The 15327-nt window shown below is 41.3% G+C and overlaps 1 protein-coding gene across 3 annotated transcripts in view; it reads right to left on the bottom strand.

The window, feature by feature from the left end:
* NUCB2 (nucleobindin 2) overlaps positions 1 to 15327 on the bottom strand; it is a 57674-nt gene that overhangs the window by 4537 nt on the left and 37810 nt on the right. For 2 of the 3 annotated variants that reach the window (XM_030560490.1, XM_030560489.1), the window contains 5 exons: positions 13698 to 13756; positions 12547 to 12639; positions 11330 to 11419; positions 10613 to 10783; positions 10190 to 10271 (listed from right to left, as the gene is read on the bottom strand). In XM_030560490.1, coding sequence (XP_030416350.1) covers positions 10190 to 10271; positions 10613 to 10783; positions 11330 to 11419; positions 12547 to 12639; positions 13698 to 13756 — 495 coding nt within the window. Of the gene's footprint in view, positions 1 to 10181; positions 10272 to 10612; positions 10784 to 11329; positions 11420 to 12546; positions 12640 to 13697; positions 13757 to 15327 lie in introns of those variants that run through there. The other variant, XM_030560491.1, reaches the window with a different exon arrangement.

Below are 15327 nucleotides of genomic sequence, written 5' to 3'. Positions count from 1 at the left end.
CTGAGAGATTATATTAGCAGAATCTGAATTTATTAAACACAGGGTCCAGAATCTCCAAAGTTATATTTTACCTTAATTTAATCTAGGTTAAATCTTCTGTACCTGCGCTTAGCAGATCAAGGGAAGCCCAGTGCTAGTTACCAACAAAGGTAGTTACCAGTTCTGATCATGGATACAAAGTGCATATTGTTAGGTATCTTGCAAAACCAGGCATGGTGGATAATTGGACAAGGCGGAGGGCACAAATGCACCCAACTCTTTCTTCACTTGATAGAAATCAGATTTTTGTTTAAAATGTTGTCATTTTTGATGTAGGCATCCAACGCTGAAATGTTAATGTTTCCATAGAAATGTTTTCTGTCACGTGCCTTGACATTTCATAGAATTTGCATGAAATAGAACGCAGTCCACAATAGGAAAAGGACAGGTTAAAGACTCTTCGTATAAATCAGGGGTAGGCAACCTATGGCACAGGTGCCAAAGGTGGCACGTGAGCTGATTTTCAGTGGCACTCACACTGCCCGGGTCCTGGCCTCCGGTCCGGGGGGCTCTGCATTTTAATTTAATTTAAATGAAGCTGCTTAAACATTATAAAAACCTAATTTACTTTACATACAACAATAGTTTAGTTCTATATTATAGACTTATAGAAAGAGACCTTCCAAAAACATTAAGAGGTATTACTGGCACGTGGAACCTTAAATTAGAGTGAATAAATGAGGAGTCAGCACAGCACTTCTGAAAGGTTGCCGACCCCTAGTATAAATATTTAAGTTAGCAGGGCCCGATGAAGGACCTAGATGAAGCAATCTCAGAACTGATGGTGATTATCTTGGAGAACTCACGGAGGACTGGTGGGATCCCAGAGGACTGATGAAGGTCAAACATAATATCTATCTTTATGAAGGGGAACAAAAGAGGACCTGGGAAATTACAGGCCAGTCAGCCTAACTTCAATTCCTGGAATGATACTGGAACAAATTATTTAACAATCTATTTGTAAGCACCTAGAGGATAATACGGTTATATGGAATATCCAACATGGATTTGTCAAGAACAAATCATGCCGAACCAACTTAATTTTTTTCTTTGACAGGGTTACTGGCCCAGTGGATGGTAGGAAAGCTGTAGATGTGATACGTCTTGATTTTAGTAAGGCTTTTGGCACAGCCTCTCATGCTGTTCTCATAAGCAAACCAGGGAAATGTGCTCTAGAAAAAATATGTGGAAAACTGATTGAAAGCCCATACTCAAAGAGTAGTTATCAATGGTCCACCGTCAAACTGGGAGGATGTATCTAGTGGGGATGTCAAACTGGGAGGATGTATCTAGTAATGGAGTGGGGAGTGTCAAACTGGAAGGGTGTATCTAGTAATGGAGTGGGGAGTACGCTTATAAAACATGTGGATGACACCAAGCTGGGAAGGGTTGCAAGTTCTTTGGAGGGTAGGGTTAGACTTCAAAAGAACCTTGACAAATTGGAGGATTGTCTGACATCAACAAGATGAAATTCAATAAACCAAGTATAAAATATTTCACTTAGAAAGGCAAAATCAAATGCACCACTACAAAATGGGGAATAACTGGCTATGTGGTAATACTGCTGAAAAGGATCTGGCAGTTGTTGTGGATCAGAAATTACATATGAGCCAACAGTGTGATGTAGTTGTGAAAGAAAGGGATATCATTCTGAGATGTATTAACAGGAATGTCATATCATACATGAGAGGTAATTGTCCTGATCTACTAAGCAGTGATGAGGCCTCAGATACAGTACTGTGTCCAGTTCTGGGTGGCACACTTTAAGAAAGATGTGGGCAACTGGGAGTCCAGAGATGAGCAAAACAATACAATGATAAAATGTTTTGAAAATCTGACCTGTGAAGAAAGATTAAAAAAAAAAATAGGCAAATTTAGTCTGGAGAACACAGGACTGAGAGGTAACCTGATACCAGTCTTCACATATGCTAGGACTGTTATCAAGAGGATAGTGATCAATTGTTCTTCATGCCCACTGAAGGTAGGTCAAGAAGTAATTGGCTTAATCTGCTAGGGAGATTTAGGTTCCATATTAGGAAAATCTTTCTAACTCTAAGGATTGTTAAACACTGGAGTAGGTTTCCAAGGGAGGCTGTGGAATCCCTGTCCTTGGAGGTTTTTAAGAACAGGTTAGACAAACACCTCTCAGCGATAGTCTAGGTATACATGGTCCTGCCTCTGTGCACGGGGATGGACTACATGGCCCTTCCATCCCTACATTTTTATGGTTTTGAAATTAAAATAGTAAACAGCTCTTACATCCTTATTTCCAATTCAATATATTCTTGTATTTATAATATCATCTGAGATACATGTATAAAAGGCTTTATAGGCAGAGATGAGAAAATGGCTGCGCAAAACTGAGTAGAGCAATGCTTACACGTCATGACAATGGAGTGTAACAGGGATGGACTAGATTAAAAGAAAGAGGCTGTAATTAAAAGCAGTGACAATCTAAATAATGTTCCTTTAGCCTATTAACTGTGAGGAGAGAAAGCAAGCATGCAAGATTGCAGAACGGGAAAGAATCATAAGAATCTGCAGTTACAGATGAAAAAGATTTGTTAGGTCATTCAGTTCATTTCCCTGCAAATGCAGGATTAAAGGGACCACATTTCAGTTTCTGTCTCACGGTAGAGCAAAAAAGAGGGTTTTAAACAGAGCTATGAAGATGGGGTATTGTCAGTGATTTCAGTATCAAAATTCTCCTACAATACATGTTTTTCCTTTGTGGGTATAAAGCTGACTATTCCCCTAAGTTTTTTTTTTTAATTAAATTGATACAGCAAGTGATTTTAAAAGAAAAATAATGGACAAGTCGTGTTCATTCTGCTTGTAAATAAATCAGTGCATTTGTAAAGAGAGACAAAATACACCAATAACAGGGACCTGTGTGTGTGTGTGTCTTTGAAGTGTCTCCCTGCTGTAGTACTCCATTTTCATAAGGAAGAATACTAAGGATGCATCTATACAGGGATACAAGACATGTGGCAAGGCCACAGCTGGCACGGCTGCAGCTAGCCCGGGTCAACTGACTTGGGCTTACAGGGCTCGTGCTGTGCAGCCAAAAATTGCTGTGTAGATGTTCAGGCTTGGGCTTGCGGGGTCCCAGAGCTTGGGCCCAAGCCTGAACATCTACACAGCAATCTTTTTTTCAACACACCTGAGTCAGCTGTCCCATGCCAGACATGGGTTTTTTTTATCCCTGTGTAGACATAGCCTAAGGGTACATCTATACTTCCACCGCTGTAGCGGAAAAGCTACGCTGCTGCTGCAGTGCAATAATGTACACACTTCTGACATTGACAGAAGAGGTTTTTCCATTCAAGTCATTAATCCACCTCTCTGACAGGTTGCAGCTCAGTTGACGGAAGAATTCTTTTGTCAACCTAGCTGTTGCTACACAGGGGGCTAGTTCAACCTAACTACATCATTCAGAGTGCAACTTTTTTCACATCCCTGAGCACTATAGTTAGGTCACTCTAATTTTTCAGTGTAGTCCTGGCCTAAGAGAATGATTCCTTATCCTCACACCAAAAAAGGAAAACCGTCTAAGGTGATTTTATGGCCTCTTTGTAAGGTCTAATGGGTCTTGAACCAAGGCCTAGCAAGCCACCCAGCAGCAGCTATGATTAGCTTGTCCTTTACTACCCATGACCTACTGTGGACACAGACCCATGGGAAGTGCTACCTCATGGTTCCCCACCTATATAAACCCAAGAGCCATTCCAAGAAATGTACAGGCAACAATGTAGATCTCCTGTAGTTGCCACAGCCATTCCTGCACCCTGTTCTGTGACCTTGGCTTGATTTAGACTTCGCCTCCTGACCTGGACCCTGAAACCTAACTCTGACTCTGATCCTTAATATCGACCCTGGCCTGGAACTTGACTGTGAACTCTTCTGCTACTCTGACTCTGGTCTGACCCTGCTCTGGCTACCATTGTCAGGATCCCGATACCCTTACTACCCCTTTCAAATGTCTGATTTGATAGCAAAAGTCTCCATGACCTAGTTTATGCAAATTGAATCCATTATTCATGTACTGGAGCAACAGCATACACACACACACACACACACATACAATCGCAAGGATGAGAGTATCTAAATTACAATATAAACATGTTATGACGTAGAATTTCCTGTTGAATTACTATCTATTTCCACACACATTTGTTTCCCCCTCAAACATTCTGTCCATTACGTTGTTTATCATCTTGATTCTTTGGAGATTACATTAATTTGCCCTTTTTGAAATGTGTCACATTAACAAGGGTAAAGTGAACCTTCGATCCATAAACAGATGTGTAGTCATTTTTTTGAAAATGTGAATTCCTGACTGACCTTTACTCCCTAGTGTGTCCACAATCTGTGAACTCACTATCTCTTCACCTTCCCTTGAATAACGTCACTTATCTTAGTTGGTTGGAAACTTTAGGACAGTAATCAGTTCTTCTCTTTTTTTTTCTCGTTTCCTCTTGTTGAGACACAAGGCTTTGGCAGATAAAATGCACTGGCTACTTTAGTTTTCACCACATTAACTTGATGAACAAACATTGGGGACACACAAACTCCAGTAAGCGTTTAAAATAATTGTAATTGATTGGAAATGTGTTTTATGCCAAAAACATATGAGAAACTTGTTATAAATGGTTTGTACTTATCCTAGTAATGGTACCAGCATCAGCAAGACCTAGGGGTATCACTTTTCTAATTGCCAGCGGCATCTTTAACTAGACCCTTCACTTTCACAAAAGTGCGGGAGTGGGGTTCTATGCTTTCTACAAGTTTGTGAGATTGTGTAACCTGTTCAGCCCATATTTTGATCAGTTAAACAAACTCCAATGAAATTAGTGGAGTTATTCTGGATTTTTCCAGACGTTCAGAAACACCACCTTTTCTCCACCTCAACTCTACTTTTGTCCCTGCTCTTCTCACAAGGGTGAATGAGAATTCCCTGTTTATGGAGCAAATGTTCCTAATTTTATGGATAATCAGGATAAGTGACAGTGAACAGAACTATACAGAGAATATTGTGTGTGGAAACACAGTGATTGAAGACAAAATGTCACCTATGTCAGTTTAACTTCTGTACCCGGAAAGATAATGAAGCAAATAATGAAGCAAACAATTTGCAAACATCTAGAAGATAATAAGCTGATAAGTAACAATCAGCATGGATTTGTCAAGAACAAAGTGTGTCAAACCAACCTGACAACCTTCTTTGACAGGGTAACAAGCCTTGTGGATGAGAGAAGTGGTAGACATGGTATATCTTGACTTTAGTAAGGCTTTTGATACCGTCTCACATGACCTTCTCATAAACAAACTACGGAAATGCAACCTGGATGGAGCTACTATAAGGTGGGCGCAACACTGGTTGGAAAACCGTTTCCAGATACTAGTTATCAGTGGTTCAGTCATGCTGGAAGGACATAACAAGTGGGTTCCACAGGGATCAGTTTTGGGTCCGGTTCTGTTCAATATCTTCATCAATGATTTAGATAATGGCATAGAGAGTACACTTATAAAGTTTGCAGATGATACTAAAATGGGAGGTCTTGCAAGTGCTTTAGAGAATAGGATTAAAATTCAAAATGATCTGGAAAAATGGTCTGAAGTAAATAGGATGAAATTCAGTAAGGACAAATGCAAAGTACTCCATTTAGGAAGGAACAATCAGTTGCACACACACATAATGGGAAATGACTGCTTAGGAAGGAGTACTGTGGAAAGGGATCTGGGGGTCATAGTGGACCATAACCTAAATATAAATCAACAGTGTAACGCTGTTGCAAAAAAAGCAAACATCATTCTGGGATGTATTAGCAGGAGTGTTGTAAGCAAGACACGAGAAGTAATACTTCCACTCTACTCCACACTGATTAGGCCTCAACTGGAGGATTGTGTCCGGTTCTGGGTGCCACATTTCAGGAAATATGTGGACAAATTGTAGAAAGGCCAGAGAAGAGCAACAAAAATTATTAAAGGTCTAGAAAACATGACCTATGAGGGAAGATTGAAAAAAATGGGTTTGTTTAGTCTGGAGAAGAGAAGACTGAGAGGACCAGTTTCTCCTCTCTTGGTTTTCACACCTCAACTGCTAGAACAGGGCCTCATCCTCTCTGATTGAACTGACCTCATTATCTCTAGCTTGCTTGCTAGCATATATATACCTGCTCCTGGAAATTTCCATTACATGCATCTGAGGAAGTGGGTATTCACCCACGAAAGCTCATGCTCCAAAACGTCTGTTAGTCTATACGGTGCCACAGGATTCTTTGCTGCTTTTACAGATCCAGACTAACACGGCTACCCCTCTGATACAAGACTGAGAGGGGATATAACAGTTTTCAAGAACATAAAAGGTTGTTACAAGGAGGAGGGAGAAAATTTGTTCTTCCTAACCTCTGAGGATAAGACAAGAAACAATGGGCTTAAATTGCAGCGAGAGAGGTTTAGGTTGGACATTAGGAAAAAATTCCTAATGCTCAGGGTAGTTAAGCACTAGAATAAATTGCCTAGGGAGGTTGTGGAATCTCCATCATTGGAGGTTTTTTAGAGCAGGTTAGATCAGGGGTTCTCAGACTTTTATACTGGTGACTCCTTTCACACAGCAAGCCTCTGAGTGCGACACCCCCACCCACCATACATTAAAAACACTTTCATATATTTAACACCATTATAAATGCTGGAGGCAAAGTGAGGTTTGGGGTGGAGGCTGAGAGCTCGCAACCCCCCATGTAATAACCTCATGGCCCCTTGAGGGGTCCTGACCCCCAGTTTGTGAACCCCTGGGTTAGACAAACACCTGTCAGGAATGGTCTAGATAATACTTAGTCCTGCCATGAGGGCAGGGCACTGGACCAGATAACCTCTCAAGGTCCCTTCCAGTTCTATGATTCTATTGCAGCTACTGGACAGAATGTTTTCACTTTGTTTGATCTTTATTTACCCTGTCAATGGATAATCAGATTGCATAACCCAGACCAGGGAGACTTTCACTGGAAAACTGGACAATGAAAAGTTGCCACAAAACTCATTTATTATAGGTATTTGCATAAATTACGCAGAGCACCTGTTCTACCCCTTTTCTTTTCCTGTTTATATGATATGAAAAGAAGTCAGACTTCTCATTTAGAGTGAATGACATGAAAGTGGAAAAGAGTGTGACAACACTGGGAACCAGGCTCTGACGACAAACATGGTTAACTGTGCTGGCATGAACAGCAAACTGACAGTTAAGAATTCAGTACAGCATGGAATGTTTTTCAGAATTACTTTCCTATATACAGGGTTTTGTCATCTTCAGAGCCATAGATGGGGAAGACCACTAGATCATCTTATCTTATCTCCTGTATATCACAGGCCACCAACACCACATAGCAACCTGTTCACTAAACCCAACAATCTGTTATTCCTTTCAGAAGTTCAGGGATCAGGATGAGCCTAAAGTTATGCCTGAGTTTTAGTTACAGAATTGATTGGCTTAACAATTGAACTGCAGGGTATTTAAGAGTGAACTGTAATCACTAACTTGGGAGTGAAGAAGTTTTGAGCGTCTGTTAACCCTGCAGCAGCAGTTAATCAGAGAACAGTTGCTATTCAAAGAGTTGTCAGGACCCAGGCCAAGGCTGTGTAGATGAGATACGTGCCACATGCTGCATGTGCCATACTGACACAGTGGTGCTCAAACACAAACGTTAACAAAGCCAGGTTAACTTCAGTCCCACTCAGGAATAAAAGTGTGTGAGGTATGTGGAAAGTTTTTCCTCATATGTAACCTAAATCTCCCTTGCTGCAGATTAAGCTAATCACTTCTTGTCCTACCTTCAATGGACATGGAGAACAATTGATTACCCTCCTCTTCATAACAGCCCGTAACACATTTGAAGACTGTTATCAGGTTCCACCCTCAGTCTCTTTCTCAAGACTACACATGCCCAATGTTTTTTAAATATTTCCTCATAGGTCAGGTTTTCTAAACTTTTTATATATATTTTTTCTCCTCTGGACTCTCTCCCATTTGTCTGCATCTTAAAGTGTAGTACCCAGAACTGGACACAGTACACCATCTGAGACCTCACCAGTGCTGAGTAGACCAAGACAATTACCTCCTGTGTCTAATGACACTCCCGTTCATACACCCCACAGTAAGAGCCATTTTCAAAACTGCATCCCATTGTTGGCTCATATTTAATTTGTGATCCCCAATAACCCTCCCCTCCTTTTCAGCAGTACTACTATCTAAACAGTTATTCTCCATTTTGTAGTTGTGCATTTGATTTTTTTCCCCGTCCTAAGTGAAATATTTTACACTTGTCTTTACTAAATTAATAAAGGCAGAGAAACAAGCAGGTCTAGTGAACTGAGCACAGGCCAGGGAGCCAGGATGCCTGAGTTCTATTCCCAGTTTTAATGCATTTGCTCATCCATTTGGTTTACTGTGTGGCTTCAGACAAGTAATTTAACTCCCTTGTCTTGTTTCTCCAGCTGGGAGAACACTCTTCCTGACACATGTGGTGTGGAGATTGAGTAGTTGACCTGTACACCCACTTGGTCACATTTTGGAGGGTTTTGCATCTCATGTACATCCTGCCCTGAGCAGTCTCATCTGATTCGCACAACAATGGGCTGCAGTAGAGATTAAATTTCCTAAGCACTGTTTCCTTTTTGGAAAATTGTGCATCAGATCCATCCTCTAGCTTCCTGGTCAGTTTGAGGCTGGGCAGAAGCACAATCATTCTCTTACATAGTGCTTGTCATCACTGATCTCAAAGCACTTCACAAATTCAATGCTTTTGATGAGTATCATTGTTCCCAAGAGGCCACACAATGGGAAGGTCATAAACTTTCAGAAGGCAGCCAGGGAAGAGTTGTGGATATGCAGAGATGGGTTGGGAACCTAGAGGTGTGTGGAAGAAGGAAGCAGAGGGTGTCCCAGACATGTTCCTTTGCATGGGGGATCCCAGTAACCTATGGCAGAGGTTCTCAAACTTCATTGCACCATGACCCCTTCAGACAATAAAAATTACTACATGACCCCAGGCTGGGGGACTGAATCCTAAGCCCCACTGCCCTGGGCTGAAGACTTTCGCCTCTGGCCCCAGACAGGGGGACTCAGGCTTTGGCCTCCCTATCCAGGGCCCCAACAAGTCTAATGCCAGCCCTGGCAGCCCCATTAAAATAGGGTTGTGACCCACTTTGGTGTCCTGACCCACAGTTTGAGAACCGCTGACGTACAGCCATCTGGATTTCAAAAGGGAAGGTGTTCGGCTGGAAGATCATATGGATAAAGGCTCTTCTAACAGGAAAAGATGATCAAAACTTGTTCACTTCACTGGGTAAATAAAAAATCAAGCACTGAAACCTCTCCTCTGCATACATATTTTTGCAAGCTATTTGGTGGTACATGATATGGGGACAGCCACTCAATGAAGACATCTTCAGCAGTTGGCTGAAAGTGAAAGGTACCTTGTAACTATTGTAAACAAACATCCACACAGCAAATCCATGAGGAAATACCCATGGGAAAGAATAACTACAAGGTCAGGGATCAGGGTTTGCTCCCTTCTAGAGGATACAGGGGGGTAAGAACAGCATTAGTTCCTGCAGATTCCCACTCGGTATTAGCAAACTCATTCAGGGCATAGGGTGAGGCATTAGCACCAAGGTTCTTTGTGGCACAGGGAGACCCAAAAATAACAAACAGAGGCTGGCTCCCTGTGAATGCCCCAGCTTTCTTTGGATACTCTGAGACTCTGGATCTCCTAGATCTCAGGACATCTCGGGGGACTGAAAGGCCACAACATTGCTCACTCTGAAATGAGGCAAATCCTGTCTCTATGACCATGTCATGCCTCAGAAACTCTGCAAAAATGAACTCTGGCTTTTCCAGGGAGGTTATTATTTAATCTCATTGGGTTTAGTGATATTTTAATAATGTACTTAGACCTCCAGGTTACTTTAGAAAACTTCAATACTTTCCCCTTAGGTTAAAGAAAGCTCAGCAATTTTCCCTAAAATGGATCACTGCAGACAAGTTATACTTACAATTTTACCAGACAGACAGGAGCTTTTAAACCACTTTTGAAATGGGATCTTAGATTTCAAAGTTTGTCCATAATATAATGTAATATAATCTACATACGTGGCTGGAATTGCAGTTCCCCAGCTGGTCCTGATAGAGGACTTCCTTGCTGTAGCCTCCTCTGTTCCATCTGTTGTACAACCTGATGGGTACGACCCAGGGGGGAAAACAAGAGGGGTCTGAGAACTCAGCAGCATCAGCTTCCTTTCACCTTGCACAATTCAACGTTTTTGACAGTATGTACACTCATTACATATGATCTTCACCAGTGGAAACATACAGAGTTCAGCTTCACTGGTATAATCTGGAGTTATAGGTTGTACCCTGTTGCAGGAAAAATGAGTTTAAAATTCATCTGCAGCCCTCATGGCTCATACACTACCTAAAGGGATAATGACTCCAGAAGTAACACCGCTTTGCCATTTGGAAATTCAGCAAAAGGCTCAGCAAATGGGAGGAATCCTCCTATTACAATGACAGCACCTGCTGAAGTTCCTGTTTCTGAGCCTGAAGCTGGTCATGCTGTTTCTGTAGCTCTTCCTTCTGTTGTTGAAGATCTTCTGCCTTCTTCAGGAGTTCATTTTCCTGCTGCAAAATATGCGTTTCAAATTCCTTCAGCTCCTCTTCGGTGAAGACCTGCTGTTGATCCAATGTCTGCAAGAAAACAGAGAGAACTAAGAACCTTCACACAGGAATAATAAAAATACAATTTGCAAAAGGAAATTAGTAATCTTCACAATGCTATGGCTACGAGCTGGATTTTAAAATTCACCAGTACAGAAAATGTTGGTTTGATACTTCCAAAAATATATTGTACTGTGAAGGAATTCCTCATTTCTACTTATGAGGAAATGGTTTGAATCTTGCTCAAAATGTGGGATGAGGTGAAAAAAATCACTTCTGCTTCTAATTGAAATCTGTCCTCCAGTCAAGGAAATCCATAGCCAAAATGTTTGTTTTCTGTTTCAAAGGCCTGTGCAAGCAACAGGCTTTCAGATAATCCACATGAGGACACAAGACCTATTCAATTTATGTTCTTAAATACCTAGATGTTTTATTTAGCTAATGCCTCTAACCATGGCACATAGGCACATACCAAGGAGGAAAATTGAAAAGTCAGAGACAAACATGACGCTTAGTTTCCTGATTAGACTGATAGTAACAGTACAGTATGTTCCACCTGGAACATGCTATTATTACCTCCCAGCTATCTGGCTCCAAAAATTCTTTTTTCTCTGTAGCTTTCAGGAACTCATGTAAAGTTACTAACCGATCCTTGTTGACGTCAATCTAGTAAAAACAAAAACAAAATGTAACACATCTTTGACCAATACAAGAGACTTTGAGCGGGGTGAACCTACATTTATAAAGCAACTTAATCGTGTGATTGTTTTTTCATCTTAAACCAGACCTACTTTCAATTTCAAATGCAAAAATGCAACTTTTTTCAATTGGTTTTGATTCTGCTTTCCTTTCCAAATGCTTGCTCTATTACTGTCTCTCTCACTGGAATGTCTCACTAAGACATTAATGCAGGATTAGGTTGATCACAGTCTTGTGTTTCTGAGCTGTCCCAACTGCAAGCCAGGATTTCTAATACATCTATAATCTTGATATCTAGGATTTAGTTCTCTTGGCCTTTCAACTCCAAAAGAAGCTCACACTAAAAGCTGACTGAAAACTTGCTGCTAATAACTGTGATCTATCCTATCCTTCCACTTTAGTAGGAGGGAATTAAAGCAGCAGGTAACCAGTTAAACTGTCCCAGTATCCCTCCTTCAGGGCCTCCCTCTGACTAATAGAAGCACAACCTCAATGCACTCCTCATGCTTTAGGGAGAACAGCTGGGTGTAGAAGTGCTGTTGCTGGAGGACACCAGCTCTATAGAGCATCATCCCTTCCCAACACCCCTGGGAAATATCTGCAAGAATGAATGTTGGCATACGTTTCTGTCAGACTCCTTGTGAAGTGGGGGGAGGGCTGGATACAGGCAAGAAAACACTGACAAAATTGTTCAGCTTGGAGCTGATCTGACAGACGTATAAGGCAGGCTAAGGGAACAACACAGAGGCCAGCCCTGTTCTACTCCATGCTCCAGGATTCACAGGTAATATCTGTGGCTCCTGGGACATCTGTAGAGATCTCCAGGCTGGTTCCACAACATGATTATTCTGGAACTCAGGAAACAGGAACATGGACTTTACCAAGCAATTTTATCTATCCAGCATCTTTTCTGAGTGAGGACAAGAGATTGCAGCATAGTATGCTTTGAATTAATTGTATGCCTGTGAAGCAGTATGGAGTAAAATGGGCAAAATTTCCCTCTGCTGTACCTGGGCAACCTCGCTGACTTCAGTAGGATTGCACAGGTACAACAGAGCAGGATTTGGCCAACTCTGTTAACCTTCAGACCACACCTCATTCATAACATGCTCTCTCATTCTTAGCCTTTCTTCTTCCATTTCCACCATATCATCCTCTTCATTTTTGGGATCATATACTTTCTCCAGCTGAAAATAAATGTAGTAAACATTAGCTGAAAGAAAGGACTGCTTACTCAGAATAGAGCACATTTGAGACGATGTAAAATGTTGCTTAAAAACAAAGCTTCACCAATTTGAACCAGCCCTGATACTGATATGCTTTTGCATTACATTTAGTTGAGGCACTTTTGACTGAACAGTAAATCTGAAGGGAAATGATTGTTCAAGGCAAAGAAATAATTTATTTTAGCATAATTTTAAGCAGAAAGTGAGCTTTTCAATGGTATGAAGCCAGTTGTTAATTCAAGTTGACTACTGTAATGTCCTCTACACAGGATTATATTTTAAATTCACATGGAAATCTAGACCCTGATTCTATGATTGCCTTAGTGCAGGTGAGGAGCCCAACTGACTTCAATCGAACCCCATGTGGGCACGAGGTGGGACCATAATAGGTCAATTGCAGGACCTGGGTGTAAATCTGGTGCTGAACCTAGTTTCCATTTGTTAAGTGGTGCCTCTTTTTGTGTGTATTGTTGTTCTGTACTCCTTGATCTGCACTGGCTACCTATAGTTTTTGGAGTGGATTTTTCAGATTATGGTTTTAACTTACAAAACCATAAGTAGCTGGCAAACACCCATCTAAAAGACTGCCTCTCTTCCCACTGGGAGCCCCACTGGTATAGAAGAGGAGGCTACTGGCAAGGTGCTCTCTGTAAGGGCTGTACACTTTAGAATTCACTCTCTGCTTTGGTCCATAATAGCCTGAGTTTGTTAACCCTGAGGGCATGTTGTGAGGCCCATCTCAGCTCACTGGCTCATGAGAGTCTGTGGCAGAGCAAGATATTGAACCCATGACTCCTGAATCCCAGCCCTCTGCCTTAATCGCTAAACCATTGTTTCTCTCCCTCACTGGTGTGCTGAATAATTTTAGAGTGTCAAGGTCACTCAGACCTGGGGATAAATGTTCTTGTTCGTAGTCTAAATCAAAATAAAATAAGTAAATGTCCCTTTAGAAAGACAGGGCACGCGTCAATATATTGAATGCTCTGAAATGTTCCTTTTTTTTTGTTTGTTTTTTTTACCTCTTTAGTAAACAGGGCCTCTAATTCTTGCTCATCCAAGAAGCCATCATTATTGACATCTAGAAAAGTATAAGAATTGAAAACATAAATTCAGTAAATACAGAAGATAATGAATACAGTAATTCACAATGGGTCAGATAAGCAGATGCCAGCAAAGTCTAGAGTGGATTAACCTCTGTACCTAATAAGATGCTGAGTACAGAGTATGACATGGAGATTATGCCACTTAACCATAAATCAGGCCATGGTTGGTCTGCACTGGATTTCTGGCAACTTGGATATTTACTTATGATCAGATAAGGCTGCAAGGATTACACTAACTCTCAAATAAGAAAAGCTAAAAGGCATCTAAAGCTAAAAGAAACTGCTAACCAAACAGGTCATAATGGGGCTCTAGGCCCTCTATCTTTTGGGGGAATTTATTATTTTCATTTTGGGGGGATTACACTGCTCTACAGCCAAAATGCTTCTGAAATAAATGTAGTCCAACTTTACTAATTCTGGGTCACTGAGAATGAAAATGATGCTTAAAATTGTTGATTGGCTCTAGTTTTCAAGATATGCTATTGGGTCAGTATATAGGACTCTTGACTTGGGAATGGCGGAGGATAAGTGAGTTATAAAGGGAAGGGATCTCAATTTAAACCAGAAATGACTAAAATACATCTTTGACTGGATCTATGAATAAATCTATGACTGGGTTTGGACGGTACTTGCTTTTTAGGCAAAACAATGAATGATGCAATCTGAAGCTGGTATTGCGTCATACATGATATGAACTGCATCATGTTATTCCTGGAAGTCATGGATGATGCAATCATAACGAAGCTTACATCGCTCTGCTGAACAAATTGCCCTATATAAGCTCTAGAAATCATACAGTGTCGTGCTCTCTTATTTGTCAGTGTTTGATTTTGCAAAGGGACACATTTCTGTTTAGCCAAAGTGAGCAGAGATGCCTCGTACTTGTGTGAACAGTGCAGATAACTTCTGCTATGTTTGTGGTGAAGTGACCTTTGCATCACAAAAGCGCAGTATAGCCACTATGGTTAAGAAAGCCTATCACCTTTATTTTGGCTGCAAAATTGGAGATCAGGATAAGAGGTGGGCCCCACACATATGCTGCAACACTTGCGCAACAAATCTTCGTCAGTGGTTGAACAGGGAAAGGAAATCTATGCCTTTTGCAGTGCCAATGATTTGGAGAGAGCCAACAGATCATACCAGCAATTGTTACTTCTGCATGGTGCCTCCAGTTGGGAAAGGTGTGTCAAAGAAGAAAAAGTGGACTGTGCGTTATCCAAACATTCCATCAGCTATACGCCCAGTACCCCACGGAGAAGGACTGCCAGTTCCTGATGCACCAGAATCATTCTCACTTGAGTCAGACGAGGAAGAGGAAGAGGATGAAACTTCTGGTCCTGAACCATCAATGTCACAAGACCCACATTTTCTCCCATCCTCCTCCTCTGAACCACACCTCATAACACAAGGTGAACTGAATGACCTTGTCATTCAGGCAGAGCTGTTGGGCTCCAGACTACAGCAGTGGAATCTCCTGGCAGGCTATCAGGGCAAATGGAGCCCATCAATGCTTGCAGACTATTGCTGGACAGTGACAAGAGATGTT

This window comes from Gopherus evgoodei, chromosome 4 (genome assembly GCF_007399415.2).
Source record: "Gopherus evgoodei ecotype Sinaloan lineage chromosome 4, rGopEvg1_v1.p, whole genome shotgun sequence".
NCBI lineage: Eukaryota > Metazoa > Chordata > Testudines > Testudinidae > Gopherus > Gopherus evgoodei.
The sequence above is the reverse complement of the archived record's forward strand: the minus strand, read 5'-3'. Positions and strand labels throughout refer to the sequence as shown.